This window comes from Chaetura pelagica, unplaced genomic scaffold, assembly GCF_000747805.2.
Source record: "Chaetura pelagica isolate M959 unplaced genomic scaffold, ChaPel_1.0 scaffold376, whole genome shotgun sequence".
Taxonomy (NCBI): domain Eukaryota; kingdom Metazoa; phylum Chordata; class Aves; order Apodiformes; family Apodidae; genus Chaetura; species Chaetura pelagica.
In genome coordinates, this window is record NW_009953503.1 from 247,336 (window position 1) to 259,327 (window position 11,992).

The window sequence follows — 11,992 nt, forward strand, 5'->3', positions numbered from 1 at the left end:
CTCCTTCATCCAAGACAGGCCCTCCTGTGTCTGGGCCCTCGTCTGTCCCATCTTCTTCCCTCCTTGTCGCGGGTGGGAGGGGATGGCAGATGAGCTGTATCTGCACACATCAAGATTGATTGCATATAGCACTGGGGTCTTAAGTCCTTAAAGCAGAAGGCACAAGCAGGGAAACTGGGAGATGGGAGCAGAAGCTCAAGTTGGAATGCAAAGAGTTTCTTCACAGTGACTTTGACTACTTATCATTAGAGAAGGTTATAACCTATCAAGGTTAACCATTACAATGCTAGCAGCTTACTTATCAAGTCTTATCAAGTAGGCCTAGAACATGAACGATCCATTTTAGAGGATTCTTTAAGCTTAATGATACAAATGACTTAATGTCAAGTTGACTGATAAAAACAGTGCAAGAGTTAACATCTCCCCCCCTGCCCCGCCTGCAGCTGGTTCTCCATGTTCTTCAACACCGGAGAGCAGCTGGTGTGATGAACATCAACTTGGCCTCTGCACCTTTCAAGGTTGTCACCAGCTCAGAGTTTGCTGGGCCTTTCCCTCCTCATGGGAATCTTCCACTTCAGGCCTGGGCCTGCAAAACTGAGAGACAAAAAGCAGTTGAATCACAGAGGGAAACTGAGGCAGTCATCTTGGGAGATGGAGTGTCCTGCTCCACTGACACGGGGCCCTGTCCCCTTGTGCTGAGGCCCAGCTGCCACCCCCAGGCTGCCCTGAGCACTCTCTGCTTTAGGGAGGAGCCATTTCCCAGGGCAGCCCAAGGCTGCCCCTGCTCCCAGCCCGGGGCTCAGCTCCTGCCCTGCCCAGCACGGCCCAGGGCTGCAGCAGATCTGATGGTCCCAGCAGGGACCCCAACCTCAAGCAGCAGCTGCTGCTGGGGCAGCTCGGGAGGCCCCAGCTCTGCTCCCAGAGCCGCTGCCTGTTCCCCAAACAGCCCTGGCACTTGCTTTTCTGCCAGGGCTGATGCAGATGCAGCTTTGAGGGCCTGGAGTAGAAGAGGAAGGTTTCTAGTTTCTTCTCCTGAGCTTTGTAAAGAGATTTATCGATGTTTTCAGACCCAAGCTCTCTCTGCATGTGCTTCGAGTACAGGCGGTGCTTGCAGAGCTGTGGGTAACCGTGTTTCCCACCTCAGTACCCAGTGCTCTGTCCTCTCAACTGAGCTGCCCCGTTGGCCTCAGCCCCTACTCCCCAGCCAGGCCTGTTTGCCATGGTTGGACTGACCAGCTCCATCCACAGCCCGGGCAGGTGTCACTGCACCAGTGACCATGGGGAACATGCATCACTCTTCCTTGGCCCTGGGGACATTAACACAGACAAATGACATGGGGACAGAACACTCCTACAAGACACGAATTCATGTTTGTTTTATATATATATTTTTATATATAGACCTTTGTATAGATTAAACTGGGTGGGATTTATCATATACATTATTTTGGTATAATACATGAGAAACAGGAATGGGAACATCACCAATAGAAATCAGTACATTCCTTGAGCCAACTCTGCACACTGAGACTGAAAAGTTGCATGCAGTGGGGAAACAGAGAGAAGGGAAATCAGTTTTACTAAAAAAAAAGAAAAAAGAACCCAAGACAATCTAGGTACACCTGCCAACAGAGGAGCAGCACTCTACATGGCAAACCTGTATCAATTAACAGTAAATTCCACTCTGACATCTACGAGGCTTTAAAGTGCAATGAAGCCTGATTTCTTGACCTACAGAACACAGGAAAGATTCCCCCCTCCCCCTTCCAATCTATCCCTAAAAAGAAGACCAACCCAAACAACAAAAAAAACAACCCATCAAGTAAATCTGAAGGATCTACATTATCCACAGTCCTACAGAGACGCCTACACCTACTCAGTAGCACCAAGAATCTGATATGGGTGTAATTAAAAGCAATTAAAACTCAGGAGCAGTGGTAACCTCTGTTTGCTGCTCTGGCAGCCCTGCCCTTTCCCAGTGCCTGGCAGGAGAGGCTCTCCCGGTGCTGCAGGTGCCAGTGCCCTGTCCTCTCCCCCCGGCCGGAGCGCTCTGGCAGGGGCTGCAAGCAGGGGACACAGAGCACAGCGAGAGCAGCTGGAGGGGACCCCGAGACCGGGGGACGGGGGAGCCAAGGCCCCTGGCGTGGAAAGAAAAGCCTCCCACTTGGTCCCAGAATGGGCTGAGAAGGAAAGAGGGAGGGAGGATGAGAAAGGGGGTCAGCACAGTCCCCCTCTCCTCAGCCTCTGGTTGTGTTGTCTTGCCAGGCCGGGGGCCCGTGCACCACAGTTCATCTGTCTCCACATGGCCCCTCTCAGCTGCCTCAGTAGCCAAAGGTCTCCTGGGAAGCATAGACCATGTAGAGGAAGCCATCCTCATCCTTCTCCTGCTCGTAGATCTCCGAGATGGGGGTGGACACGCTCACCATGCTGTGCTGGTTCACCAGCAGGAAGAAAGCCTGGGTGGGATTCAGCTGCAAGCGGCGCCTGTGGGGACAAGGACAGGGGGGCCTGGGTCAGCCCAGCTGGGCAGGCACTGGCACAGCAGGTTCTACCTCCCCAGCACTGCTGCTCACATGGGGCCAGGCCTGAGCAGCTGGGACCTCCTTCCACAGGCTCAGGACATGGTGTCTGAGCCCTGCTGAGGTGCGCGAGGCTCCAAGGCCCCCTGAATCTAAAGGTTGGACCAGATGATCCTTGAGGTCCCTTCCAACCTGGCATTCTATGATTCTCTGAGTTGGGACATGGCAAAATCCTTTTCTCCAAGTGCTGCTGGCAAGGGCACAGCAGAGGGACCTCTTCCACCTGAGCTGAAGGATGAAAGACCCCCTCATCAGCTCATGGAGTCCCCGTGAGACAGAGGTTACAGTCCTTCACTAGATGCTGAGCATCTGCCTCCACCTCCCAACCCCCCGGACAGTCTGTAGCACAAGACATGGATGCTGTGGTTCCATGTCCCCATCCCCACCCTCAGCACCTGCCTCTGCCTCCCCCCATCAGCAGGGCCTGTGGGGAGGACAGGTTCACAGCATGCCAGGCAGGGCCACCCCACTCACCGGATTATTTTGACCAATTCACTCATGTTGACGTGGTCTGGGACGAGGAACTTGGTCTTGTCCAGCACTGGCAGCTGCTTCTCCCCTTTATAGCGCTCAATGATGACCTGGGGAGAAAGCCCACGGTAGGGTGAGGCTCAGTTTCCAGTGCCCCAAGGTCAAGCACAAATCCAACTAGCACAAGTGGAACAGTTGAGGTGAGGCCCCACTTTGCTTCAGCCTCCCTGGAAAACCAAGCAAAAGGCCTGAGCAGTGACCATCAGGTTGGCTGCAGCTCTTCAGCAGACTCCTCTGCCTGAGCCAGACGGGAGAGACCATCCAGGACAAGGGAACTGAAGCACCAGTTGCTCTGGCTGGCTGAGAACCCAGAGGCATTAGGAGATGGATTGAGCCACCATCCCTGACGGAAGAGGAGTGAAATGTATTTGAACATGGCTTTCAGACCCAGCAAACCCACAAGTTTTGCTGGCTTGAGCCAAGGCCTGAACTCAAGGTGCACAACAAGAGGCATCTTCCTTCCTTTCGTGCCACAGGTCTGAGCTGCTGCCATTCAGCATCACCCTGCTTGCTCCTGGAGAGCTGGTCCCAAAGAAACAGGTTCTAGAACTGACTGCAAAGCCACCCCAGGCATTCCTTCAGACAGAGGGAGCTTGGACTTGGCCAGTCCCACTCCTCATCTTAACACTTGCACAAACCAACTCCAAAAAGGATCAGAAACCACTGGTCACTTTGGGTGTCATCAGGGTACTTCAGCACAATGCCACCATGGGGACAGCCCACCCTGTCCTCTCCTGCAGAAAATCTTGCTTGGGAAAGCTCTTACCACACCTACAGTCTGAAATGCCTAAACACTGATTTCTGTGCAGTTTTCCTAGTGTAATGAATGAACTTCTGTTCAGGAGTGTCTGCTGACAGCTACAGCTGCTGTTCTAAACCAGCCTGGGAGTGTGTGATTTGTATTCCAAGGAACAAGGTGGTGGGCAGCTGGATTGAGTAATGACAGTACTTACAAAGCCCCCTACATTCCCATGACAGGGATACCCTGACTCTCCCACCTCTCCAGGACCCAGCTGTTTTCTCCACAGACACTTGTATACTCATCAGTTCATCACCCTCTTGGAGGTGAGACTGAACATAATTTTTGACTGCAAGGCAAGGAGTTCCCATAAATCATTTTGCTGGGTCTTCTCACAAAATACACAGGAGACTGCCAGTGCCTTTGGGCAGCGGAGGGATGGAGCAGCATGCAGAGATGAGGATTCCCAGGAGATGGCTCTGTGGAGCCAAAAGGATCCCGTGAACCTCCCCGGAACGCTGACTTGGCCCCTCAGCATTTGCTGACCCAGTAGCCTCCATCAGCACAGGTGTGGAGCTTCTGCTGCCTGTCCACACCACAGCCCACCTGGTTGGGATGCTGTGGTACCACCAGTGAGGTGGGATTGCCTGAGGAGTCCCACAGGCTGCAGGGCTTCTCTCGAGAGCCAGCAGGATGGGCCAAGCTGGTGGTGTGGGCATTTCCTGGCTGAGGGAGGGGTGTGAGGTGCCTTGGTGGGAGCTCTGCAGAGCCCATCCTGGACAAGGCTCACACAAGGGGAACCCAGGAGCCCGAGGGCCTGACAAGCAGCATGTGAAGGCCCCAGGAATAAATCCACCAGTGCATTCTTACATTTGTCATGTCTGAGTGAGAGTGTCAAAGCCAGGTATTCACCCCTTTTGCAAAATGGGGGGACTTGATGAAAGAACAGTCTTCTGCAACAGACTAAATCATGCATCAAGATGACCTTTACCAACCTGCTAATGTCCCTTTATCCCTCCAGGAGGAGGGAATGGGAAGGGCAAAGACAAGCAGAACCATCCTACTGTATTTAATATGAGTCTCACTTGGGCAGATGAAGGTCTTGGCTGTAGGGAGATGATAAGTCTCAAGGGGCTGGACACTTGAAACAGCCACATCCAGGGATGCTGCTCGGGCCACTGGGAAACACAGAGGCAACAGCAAGACCTTGGGTTTCTAACCCAAGCAGTTTGCACAAAGAGGCAGCTTCCCAGCACCTGTGTGTGCACCTACGTGCACATGCAGAGAGGGCCCTGGACACCTGGGCTGGGCCCCTTCTCTCAACTTAAATCTAGCAGGAGCAGAGGCAGATGTCTCTAATTACCAGCCAGTTCCATCCCACAAAGACAAGTCTCCCAATTAGTCCCAGAATGGGCTGAGAAGGATGTTCTGCCTGTTTAAGGAGCCTGGTGCCCTGAGCAGACAAGAGGGCCTGTCATGGAGAACAGCTCCAAGAGTTTCTGTTTCCAGAGCACGAGCTGCTCTTTGGGTAACCCAGCTATGGAACAGGTGGCTGGTGGACAAAACGTCCCATCCAGCTTTGCAGGGAAATGCAAATGCAGGTCAAACGCTGATATTACATCCCTGTGGCCACAGGGTTGGTATAAAAAGCCACCTCCCTTCTTGTGTCCCTCTTCCAAGCTGCTGCCTCAGGCCAGGGGGTTCCTGAGTGTGGAACACCTGCTCTTGCAGTGGGAACCCACCAGATCTCAGTGCAGAAATAACACCAGCTGAGCACGAGGAAAAGACAGGGCAGAGTCTGGGGTCCTGCTGCCACCACAGATGAGGCTTGGGCAGCATTTATAAACTCCACTCTTGTTCTGGGGCTGGACAGACCTGGCCGCTGGACAGAGGCCAGGCTGCCACCACTCCATGCCCCCTGATCCAACAAGCAAGGCTGACAGCGTGTTCCCAGTAGGAACACATACACATAACACACACACACCTATGGACACAGCCAGCCACACATCAACACAGACACACCAAGCACTGACACAAACACAGCAGCACCAACAGCCCCATCCTGTCCCCCCTGGGCTGAGCAGGCTGAAGGTCCCTTAGTGGGAATATATACAGTAACACCCTTCAGTATAAAAGGTGCTCTGGTGTTGATCCATCTTGACTCATGTCAGTCCTGGACAGGGTCTGCAGCTCCTGGGAACAGCCCTCTAGCGAGTCCAGAGAAGGTTGTTCCTTCTTCCAAGATTGTAATTCAGGTTTCTGTCCACTCTTGTGCTGGGGCAGAGCACTATTTGAGCTCCCTCCCCTGCCATTGCCCCTCCGTGCTCCCCTCAGGGTGTGCAGGTGAACATTTTATCAGACAATCCAACAGAGACCTCTCTGCACCCTCAGCCTTCCCTGTCAGCACGGACGCTAGAGTGATCTCTGCAGGGCTCACTGGAGCTGGAGGACAGCTGGCAGCTGCTCCTCAGCAGGCCCCTCCAGAAGACAGCACTGGGGCAGGAGCAGGCATGGGTGATTGGCAGGAATAAGCTCATTCTATCCTCTAACAGGGCAGAAGATGATTTCTAAAGCACCTGCTGAGGCTGTGGGTGGAGGTCTCATGGAGAAGGCAGGAAGGTCTCTGCTTGCTCTGGCTTCCTGAGGAGAAGCCACCCTGCAGCTGGAGGTTCCTTCCCAGCAGAGCTAAGTGTGACCAGCACCTCACTGCCAATACAACCAAGGTCCTTCTCGGTGAGAGCTGCGTGTTCCTGTGGGCAGCACTTCTGCCATGGAAGAGCAGCCAGCTCTGGGGCATGCAAAGAACAGCAAAGGAGCCCCTGGCGTGAGGTAGATAGGGAAACACTGGGAAGCCCCTGGCTCCTGCCTGTCTTCTTACTAAATGTGCCAGTGAGGTGTCCTGGGATGTGATTTCCCTTCAAACACCAGCAGAAAACTCCACACCTCAGGCAGAGTCCAGGTTATCTACTACTTTGTCTCTGGTGACCTCAGAGTGACACTCCACCAGCTCTCTCCCCACATGTGTGTTGCACAGCCCCCTCCTCAGGCACCTCTGGAAGTACCCTCAGGGAACAGGAGAGGAATGCCCTTCCTTGGGCACAAAGCCAGGCTGTGCACTATGTTGCACAGCCCCCTCCTCAGACACCTCTGGAACAGGAGAGGAATGCCTTCCTTGGGCACAAAGCCAGGCTGTGCACTCTGTAAATCCTCCTGGCCCTCTGTCAAAGCAAAAGGGGACACACCCAAGAGCCTTGAGTGGAAACTGGAGAAGCAGGCAGAGGGCAGCAGCTGCAGCAGAGCTTGCTGTGACTTCTGCCAGCCCTAAGGGCGTGTGACCTGGGCCATCTTCTCCTTAATTCCCCCTGGGCTCAAACCCTTTTGGTAATTCCAAGTGCCTCCCCAGGGAAGCCAGTCACTTGTCAAACACCATTCCTGCCCTTCACAGAAGACCAAGCCCTTGCTGCAGCCCACCTGCCTGCCCAGCACTGCTCAGACCCACAGCTGCCCCCCACACCCTGCCCCCTTCTGCAGTACAGGGCTTTCCTCACAGCTCTGCCACTGAAAGCTACAGTGACTGCAGCACCATGGCTGTGTAAAGGAGAAGAGAAAGCTCAAACTTGGTGTCTGGGTCTAACCAAGACCAGGTCTGTGGAGATACCAAAGACATAAACACAGCTGGACACCCCAAGATGCTCTTCTCTCCTCCTGGTGATTTGTACTGATCCAGCAAAACTTGCAGCTAGAAAGTATCCTGCCCCATCATGTCCATCAGCCCAGGAAACCAAAGCAGCTGAGCCTTCAGCTGAGCCCTCATCCGCCCCCACTGCTGGCACTCAGGTCACTGCCAAGGACAATAAGGCACTGAACAAAGAGGTCACTGGAGCAGGTGTGGGAGGGCTCAGGTCTCTGCCACAGCTAAACCTCCCTGCACACCCACAACTGCCCAGACAACCACACCAGCAGCCAGGTCCTGCTGACACAGAGGCCTTCTCCTGGGGCACATGGTGTTTGGCCCCAACACAAAGAGGACTCCAGCCATGGAAGCTCTCCCATCAGGTTTCAGTAACGCTGGGAAAATTCTGCACATGGATGCAGAGCTCTGGCTCCTCCTGTTAATTTCCCAGGCAACAAGCATCTGCCTACAGGCACCTGAGACACGTGTCTGTGCATTTTATACACAACTTATTTCTAGAGCCTTATTGCTAGAGCCTTGCAGCACTGCAATGAGCCCTGCCACAGCTCTGCAGAAATGCAGAGCCAGCCTGATGCCAGGAATAAAAGCAGTGGTCAGCAATGTGTAGATGATATGTGTAGATTTAGGAAGAAATTCCTCACTGTGAGGGTGGTGAGACCCTGGAAGAGGTTGCCAAGAGAAGTTGTGGCTGCCCCATCCCTGGAAGTGTGGAAGAGCAGGTTGGATGGGGCTTGGAGCAACCTGGTCTGGTGGGAGGTGTCCCTGCCCATGCAGGGGGTTGGAACTGGATGATCTTTAAGGTCCCTTCCAACCCAAACCAGTCCATGATTCTACAATATGGACACTGGTGCTCAGTGTGCTGCAAGGGGCAAGCGCAGCTCTGCTGAGCTGACAACACATGGACACCACAGTGGTAGAGGAAGAGAAGGAAGAGAAGGAAGGCTTTTTGCCAGAGCATGCTGAGCTAAAATCAAATTAAGAAAGAGGCAGGACTGGACTAGTATGTGCCAAGAGCAGTTTGAGACACTAAGCCTTGAAGGCTAAACTGTATGCAATAGACAAGGCTGATGTTCATCCAACACTGAGAACAAGCTGAACTAGGAACACGTCCCATTTGTTGGCCATCCATGCTATGAAATTGCAAATACTAACTCAAGCAAGCCCCAAGCACAGTATTTCTCCAAGTTCTCCAGCTTCTCAGAAAGAGAATCAAAAGCACACTCACAGCCAAAGAGCAAGACAGAATATTAGGTCTGACATGGGAAGAAGAACTGGAGGCAGTTCATGGAGTCTCACCTACACATGTCAACAACAGGTTCTGGGAAAGCCCAGAAGGGCTGTGCCAGGAATGATCCTCCAGAGTCTCTTTGCTCTCAACACACTGAACAGCATCTCACACATATTCTCTGGGCAGACACAGAGAAATTCTTACTAGGCTATCCAGGAAAAGTCAGGTGGCTACTACAAGAATAACAAAGGCCATTTCAGAGATTTCTCCTGATGCACTAGCCCGGAAGTAGATTTGAGATCAAATCAGTTCCTTGACTGTGGAGCAGGCATGAAGCTGAAGGGAAGGGCAGGCTGCATTTTGCACTGCTGCATGGTCTGCTACTCAGCAGCACAAGGCACTGGAGGCTTATGGAGAGTGTCTGTGTTGATTCTGGCTGGCTGGGGGAGGTCAGGTCAGGACAACAAAGTCTAAGGCAGAACAGCAAGAACAACAACTCACCGGGATCTTGTTGGGATGCTGCTCTCGGATCTGCTGCACTTCTTTACAACGATCCGCTGGGAAGGAAGGAGAAAAAAAGTTAGAAACCCCTGGCTGTGAGTTCAGGCAAAACTGAGGTAACCGCCCCAAAAGCCACCACTTGACAAAGAGAGACACTGCAAAAGAAGTGCAAGTCCTGCTTAGCAGGCTGTTTCTGAGCGCTTGGCAGCAGTGAGATGGGCAGCCAGATGTCGGTTTCAGGGATCAACCCGGCATGGTTTCCTGCCACCCCATTATCCCCCAGGCCAGGGACATTCCACCCTGCATGGTAGAACTGGACAACGTACATGGAAACCAAATCAATTAAATGAGACCATAAGGACCACAAAACTGTATTCCTAAATCTGCCTTCACCAAGTCAGCTCGTGACCATCACTGCTGGGCAGCTTTAGGGGCTCAGCTCTGGAAGTTCAGGCTCTCTGTCTCCTGGCTGCTTCCCAGAGGAGATGATTCTCCAACTGGGCTGGGTTTTAGCCATTTCCTTCTGCCTGTTGTACACTTCCCAGCTTCTCCTGGCACAGTGCCTCAGCCAAGGAGGACTCCTTCACTACCACAGATCTACACAGCAGCTAGAACAGCCACTGGCCTGACAGACCTGTCATGGTAACAGAAGGAAAAACTTCAGCCAGGACATGACCCATGTACTAAAAGATTTTTTTCCACAGTTGTTCTCACACTTTCTAACCCATTTTCCTCCAGAGTTCATGTTTAGTGACACACACAACAGGCAGCACATGAAAATCTGTACATTCTTCAAGTGCAGAGGAGAATTCCAGTGGCCCCTCACAGCTTCCCCAGAGGGCTCTCCACAATTCCACAGAGCAGAAAGGAGGGGCAGCAGCTGTGCCAGGGCCAGGTACAGCTCTGTGTGTCCTCCTTCTGGGACACTACAGACCTACACTCCTCCTTGCATGACCACTACTCTGGGAAGTGCCTCACAGTCCACAAGCTCACCTGAAGTGCCCAGGGGAAGCAGTGTCATGGATCACAGTAGGTGGTGGAGGCCAACGACTAAGGACTGCCTAGAAATGCATGATCTGGGTGTTGCAGGACCTGTTGTGGAACCATCCAGCCACACACACAGTCATGGTGCAGAACCTGCTTCACACAGCCCGTTCCTCACGACCAGGCAGGGTAAGTGCATATGCTTGAGTGTGTTTTCTCCCCCCAAACATTCAGCATTTCTCCTCTAACCACTCAATAAAACCCTGCTTGTGAATTGAATTTGGCTAGATACTACTTTGGGAAGAGACTGGAGCTTCTTTAGAGGCCACAAGACTACACAATCACTGGGTCAAAAAAGCTTTTGAGCACCATTTCTGTCTCCTCTGAGAGGAAAATATCCCTCTGCTAGAACAGTTAGCCCTTTCTTCTGTAGGGCTCAATGGGGTCTGAAAACAGAGAAAGATTATTTAGATGTAATGGAAAATTTGGGCATATTTGTTTTGGGTTTTATGACTGATGATGTAGTTCCTTGTGTTTCTCTTCACCCCATTCAATGTTCCAGGACATCCAGAGTTATCCTTGTGACACAATTTTCCCCTGAGGTCCCTCCCCATCAGCAAGGAGTTACGTAGAAATCAGCCCTGCATGTGACACTGGTGCAGCAGTGTCCCTCCAGGAATGCTGAAGGACACGAGGTAACCAACACACAAGCACCCAAGGCACAGCACCCATCCTGAGTAGCACATCCCCCCTCTGCAGAGCTCTGCTCCCACATGTTCTCTGTGCACAGGCTGCAGCAGGACAGAGCACCTAACAGGCTGGAGATCCAGGGAAGTGGACAACACTTGTCTGCCTCAGTACTTTAGGCAGCTTGACTGCAGGCATCTCAGAGCTGCTGGGCACCAAGGGAGCCTGCAGAAAGCTGTGTGTCCTCATGGATGGCTCATTTTCCCAGCTTCAGCATCCACCCTGCCCTGCAGCTCTCTCCATACTATCATGGCTCACCCCTGGAAGTGTTCAAGGGTAGGTTGGATGGGGCTTGGAGCAGCATTATTCTAGTGAGAGGTGCCCATGCAGGGGGTTGGGACTAGATGATCTTCAAGGTCCCTTCCAAGTCAAACCATTCTATGATCAGATGGCCATGTGGATGAACTTCCTAGACATCATGCACTTCCCTGTGGGATCACAGAACTGCTTGCACAGGAAGGCCCCACAATGCAGGTAATCAGAAGAGTCTGAGAAGCAATTAACTGAAGGCAGATTTGCAGCCTCTGCATGTTCCCATGGCTGGCAATGCAGATAACCTCAGAGACCCAACTAGTCCAGGCTGCATGTGCTGAAGGGCAGCCATGTGTCTGACACCCTCTCTGCTCCCTGGAAGCACCTCCAACTCCAGCACAGGCCTGGCAGCCACCACCACCTTTGCTTCCACAGAGGAGACAAAAGTGGCCTTTGGCCATCACACCAAAAGAGATGCCACACTGAGAGTAACCAGGTACATCATCTCTCCAGCTACATGCCAGTGTCCCAGGGTCTCACCTGTGAAACCACAGTCCCTTGTCCCCCAGGGGTGCAGACCGCAGGTGCCTCACAGGGACAGGCCAGGCTGCTGACACAGCACCTTTCTCCAGGTCACTGACTCCACGCCCAGCAGGGATTAAGAGCATGAGTGGTAAAGCTCTCAACTAGCCTCAAGTCTGATGAACCACAGCTGCAGCTCCCCTGTCCCACTCTTT

General features: G+C 52.8%; 1 protein-coding gene across 1 annotated transcript in view; it reads right to left on the reverse strand.

Moving 5' to 3' along the window:
• Positions 1 to 2,240: 2,240 nt before the first annotated feature.
• LOC104390263 (microtubule-associated proteins 1A/1B light chain 3A-like) overlaps positions 2,241 to 11,992 on the reverse strand; it is a 22,048-nt gene continuing 12,296 nt past the window's right edge. The window contains 3 exon segments of the mRNA XM_009999367.1: positions 2,241 to 2,484; positions 3,054 to 3,160; positions 9,273 to 9,328. Of these exon segments, the coding sequence (XP_009997669.1) occupies positions 2,322 to 2,484; positions 3,054 to 3,160; positions 9,273 to 9,328 (326 nt within the window). The 3' untranslated portion in view covers positions 2,241 to 2,321.